At 41.7% G+C, this 4,603-nt stretch overlaps 1 protein-coding gene across 1 annotated transcript in view; it reads left to right on the plus strand.

Annotated features, from left to right (window-relative positions):
• Positions 1 to 4,603, plus strand: part of urb1 (URB1 ribosome biogenesis homolog) — a 28,782-nt gene that overhangs the window by 6,424 nt on the left and 17,755 nt on the right. Inside the window, exons 11-16 of the mRNA XM_034867237.1 lie at positions 1,425 to 1,598; positions 1,692 to 1,824; positions 1,931 to 2,053; positions 2,166 to 2,278; positions 2,402 to 2,521; positions 3,192 to 3,308. Coding sequence (XP_034723128.1) covers positions 1,425 to 1,598; positions 1,692 to 1,824; positions 1,931 to 2,053; positions 2,166 to 2,278; positions 2,402 to 2,521; positions 3,192 to 3,308 — 780 coding nt within the window. The remainder of the gene's footprint in view (positions 1 to 1,424; positions 1,599 to 1,691; positions 1,825 to 1,930; positions 2,054 to 2,165; positions 2,279 to 2,401; positions 2,522 to 3,191; positions 3,309 to 4,603) is intronic.

Here is a 4,603-nt window from a genome sequence, read left to right on the forward strand (position 1 = left end):
ACAAAAAAGGAGACAGCACAGTCCCCTGTGGGGCCCCCGTACCACTCACCACCACATCAGACAGAACACGGTCCAGGCAGACAAACTTGCCGGTTTGGGTATTTTCATTTTGAGATTGTTGCATTCCACACGGCCAAGGCCCAGGAGACGGCTGGCTGATTCCACATTTGTTTGACAACCTGGACAACGGGTCCGTTCCGCTCTGTTGTCGGGTGGCGTGTGTTGTTTTTGATTTTTTTTTTTTTTTATGATTTATTTATGGAATTTTGAATATAACAGATACATAGTACACCTCATCTGTAGAACAAAACCAATACAGAGAGTCAATCTGTGACACAAGGTATTAACAGGTACATTATTTACACCCAGTTCCCACCCCCCACCCTCCCCCACAGAGATTCATCATTGAGGTTAAATGAAATAGGGTAAAATGGGTCATGGTATAGGTAAGCAGGGCAGTAGTAGTCTGATATAGAAATGCTTTTACATATATATACACACTAACACACGAAACATGAATGCTCACAGACTCACAAATACAAACGAATGATTAAAATAAATAGGTAAATAAAAAAATAAAAAAATAAAAATAATAAAAAATAAACAAAGTTGCTAATAAAAACAAGAGATAGTGTAAAAGCAACAATTAAAAATAAAATAAAAATAAATAAAAAATATATTAAAATAAATAAAAATAAAAAACACAGCTACTGTGCTATAAGCTACTGCTTATGGGGGGGGGGGGACGAGCAGTTGCCTAGACATCAGGGTCAATGTCTATATGGGCAGACCTAACATGATCTAGGAAAGGTTCCCAAATTTGATGGAATTTCCATTCTGAGAAGCGAAGACAATACTTAATTTTCTCTAATCTCATAAAGTGAAGCGCATCCTTTAACCATTGAGAGCGGGAGGGGGGGGCAGGGGCTTTTCCACCGCAAGAGAATGTCACGTCTTGCTAGCAGTGTAAGAAAGGCAGCAAGATCAGCAAAATAGGGCGGCAGCGTGAGGCCAGTGGGTAGGACACCAAACCGTGTGTTGTTTTAACTTTGTAATTTCCTATGGTCTCCACGGTAAACGCTTTGAACTGTGGATAATTTCCTTTGGAGAAGTCTGCATCGATGCAGACTCACAGACAGGGCTCGGTGAGTGTGTTCTCACACCCTCACGACCTTTGAAATTCAACACTGGGAACACCCTAAGCCCTTACGAATTTCACGAGAAGGTGCTCCAAAGTCCGGACATTGGGATTGGGCCATTGTCAGAATATCTCCACTTGTATCTGCCCTCCTCGTCATACATCTCAATATTTATAAAGATCCCTATTAGTGGTTTTCAATGCATACATTGAAGGAACTGATTGATTACATTACACTGAAATTTTTTACATGAGAAATAATAAATTGGTTGATTGTATCTGACAGCTTGCCAACACAGCAGTGCAGCTCACAACTCTGTCCATGATGAATTTCATCTTGAAAAGAGCCAGTAGGAATATGGAGTACCTTTTGGATAAGTCTGAGTGGCTCAGCTCGGACGTATACACTGTAGGCATGATGGGGGATTTGGTGCAGCAGTACAGGGAGACACTCAGCAAGGTAAGCTCAGGAACGTGCTGCCTTATTACCCACAAGTTAGTAATGATACACCGTTAAACATGTCAAGTTTCAACTTTTCATGCTTCGTTTCAGATTTTGCCCGATATAACAAGCATAGTGTCAAAGTGGCAGTCACTTAGCAAGAAGGAAAAAATGGATGGTGAAGAAAAAAAGGCCAAAATTGAAGGGAGTCCGGAACAGACGGAGAATAAAAACGAAGCACCTGGTAATACATTACATGTAGTATATTGTTTATTCTAATCCGTCCCATAAAGTAAAGGGGATGGCTGGCAAAAACATTTGACTGACTATATTTTGTTTGTGTTCATCAGTTGCTGAGACAGCTGAGGTAATCCTGCTGAAGACGCTGATTCTCCAGGTCATCTGTCTTTACCAGAAAACAGTGCCACATCTGGTTAGCCAGTGCAAATTTGACTTCAGCAAGCTCCTTAAAGGTGATGCCTTTTTTTAATCATGGAGATCATATACAAGTTCTATGTTTTAAGTTGGGGTGCTGGTGGTTATTCAGCAAACCCTCAAAGTAGGTTGTTTGTTTTACGTCTCCAGGGATTGTGTCTGAGAAAGGCCTGAGGGAAGAAGTTCCCCCAGTTTTGCAGTATCAAGTACTGCAGTTGGCCTTAGAGCTTCCTGCAAGCAAGTTCTCCTGGTTCCGCATACAGGTGACGAAGTTACACTGTTGGTTTTATTTCACTGTTTACCCCGTCATTGTCACGGACGTTGTTGAGAAGCTGTTGCTTTATAATCACCATTGTGTTGTGTGTATACGGCTGTTTTCTTCCCAGGATGTTGCAAATCCAGAATCATCATCTGGAGAGAAGTCAGTACTTTACCTCCTGCTCAAGATGTTTGTCAGCAGCAGCAGCAGCCACCTGAAGACCTCTACTCGGATGCTGGTTCTAAAAGTATGGACCATTTCTTTTCATTCATTTATTTTTTGGGGGGGGCATTTTAGGCCTTTATTCATTCAGGACAGCTTAGACTCTAAAGTAGAGAGGGGGGTGAGTGACATGCTGCAAAGGGCTGCAGGTCGGAGTCAAACCTGCGGCTGCTGCGTTGAGGGGTAAACCTCTATTTATGGGTGCTCACTCTACCAGGTGAGCTAACCTGGTGCCCAGTATGGATCATTTCTTTCTCAGCCAAGAGCACAGCATCATTTCCAGAGCATGTGTTAGCAGTTCTATAGCTACATCAGGGAACACTTCAGTCCTTACAGTTTAGAACGGTAGTTGCTCGGGCGCCCGGGTAGCTCACCTGGTTAAGCATGCATCCCATTTAGAAATGCTAAGTCCTTACTGCAGCAAGTTGGATTCCAACCTGCGGCCCTTTGCTGCATATCCTTCCCCCTCTCTCCCCCCTTTTCTGTCTTAAGCTGTCCTGTTAATAAAGGCCCAAAAATGCCCATACAATTATTTTGAAGCGTAATGACACTGTGGTAAAAGTGCATGTTATGAAGTAAGAGCATGGGCAAATTTCTATTTCGTTAATATTTACCCGCAAAAGTCTTGTATAAACTTTACCAAATACAATAGGGCTGACTTTTTGTAAAAAGTGTATTTGATGCCTTGTATTCAGGTGCTAAAGGACAGCGGGGTGTTTGAGTACACTTGGACCGAGCTTGAGCTCTGGCTCGACCAGCTGGCCAGAGTAGAGCCAAGCCACCAAGACACTGTCATCCAGTTCTTGGAGAGGGTAAGCCCATGTACATAACATCTGTTTCAATGTCAACATGTCTGTCTTGTACTCTTTTACTGTTGGTTTGACAAAATGTTTTATTTATTTTAAAGCTCCTATTGCATGAAAACGTCACTTTTTGAGGTTTTTTAACATTAACATGAGTTCCCCCAGCCTGCCTATGGCCCCCCAGTGGCTAGAAATATCCTGTTCTCTTTCACAAAAGGCAAGCTCAGATGGGCCGATCTGAAATCTGCTCCTTATGAGGTCATATCTGAGTTTTAAAAGAGACTTTAGATACAGTATTAGGGACCACTGAGGTCTATATAAAAAAGACTTCAGATCCAGTATTAGGGACCAGTAAGGTCTGTATAAAAGAGACTTCAGATCCAGTATTAGGGGACCACTAAGATCTATATAAAAGAGACTTCAGATCCAGTATAAGTGGGCCACTGAGGTCTATATAAAAGCATCCAAAGAGCACCATGTCCTGGGACCTTTAAGGTATTACCAAAGTCAACATGTTTTTTTTTATTTTTCTTCTGTTCTTGGCATACGTGTTCCTAATATTTGCTGCCTCTGTTGTTTGATGCTCATTTGATTGTTCGGTTTTATCACACAAGTGTCTGTACTTGTATTTTTAGCCCTTGTGGATTAGCTTTTTTTAGCTTCTGAGCAGTATTGACCTTTTAAAAACTCAGTGACACAAACTCACAATACAGCTTTTTCAATTAAATTGTTTATATATTCAGCAAAGCACATTCAAAATTCAGCCAAGCGTTCTATAAATCTCTGGCCAAAAATTAAAGTTACAGGAGTTTTTTAAAAATGGTTGCACTCGGTTGGCTCATCAGGAGCCACTCGCTTTGACATTTCTTTTCCCAAGCAATAACCTCATCATTAACGTGAGGACCTATGGTTACTAGGCAACATGTTTAACAATGCCATCCGGCCACGGTTTAGGTGGAGACCTGTCTATGCTTGTTGTTTGAAACTGAAAAATTCCGTGCAATTCCATGCGTATAAGGGAATTCCGTTTTTATGTGTAGATTCCGTGAATTTGTCCACGATTTCTGCATCCCGGAAATCAAAGGGCCTTGCACTTGTTTTAGTTGATTTTATTGTTTAATGCGATTTTTGTCTTGTTTTGTGGTTCCTCCGTGTTGTTGTAAAGATCCCTTGAGCTACTCTGTCTGTATAAAAGGTGCTATATAAATAAAGTTTATTATTATTATTATCCCATGGGCTCACCACCTGTGGGAGGAACCGCTGGGGTCGGGTGCGCAGCCACATGGGTGGCGGCGAAGGTCAGG

The sequence above is a fragment of the Etheostoma cragini genome, chromosome 3, assembly GCF_013103735.1.
Source record: "Etheostoma cragini isolate CJK2018 chromosome 3, CSU_Ecrag_1.0, whole genome shotgun sequence".
Taxonomy (NCBI): domain Eukaryota; kingdom Metazoa; phylum Chordata; class Actinopteri; order Perciformes; family Percidae; genus Etheostoma; species Etheostoma cragini.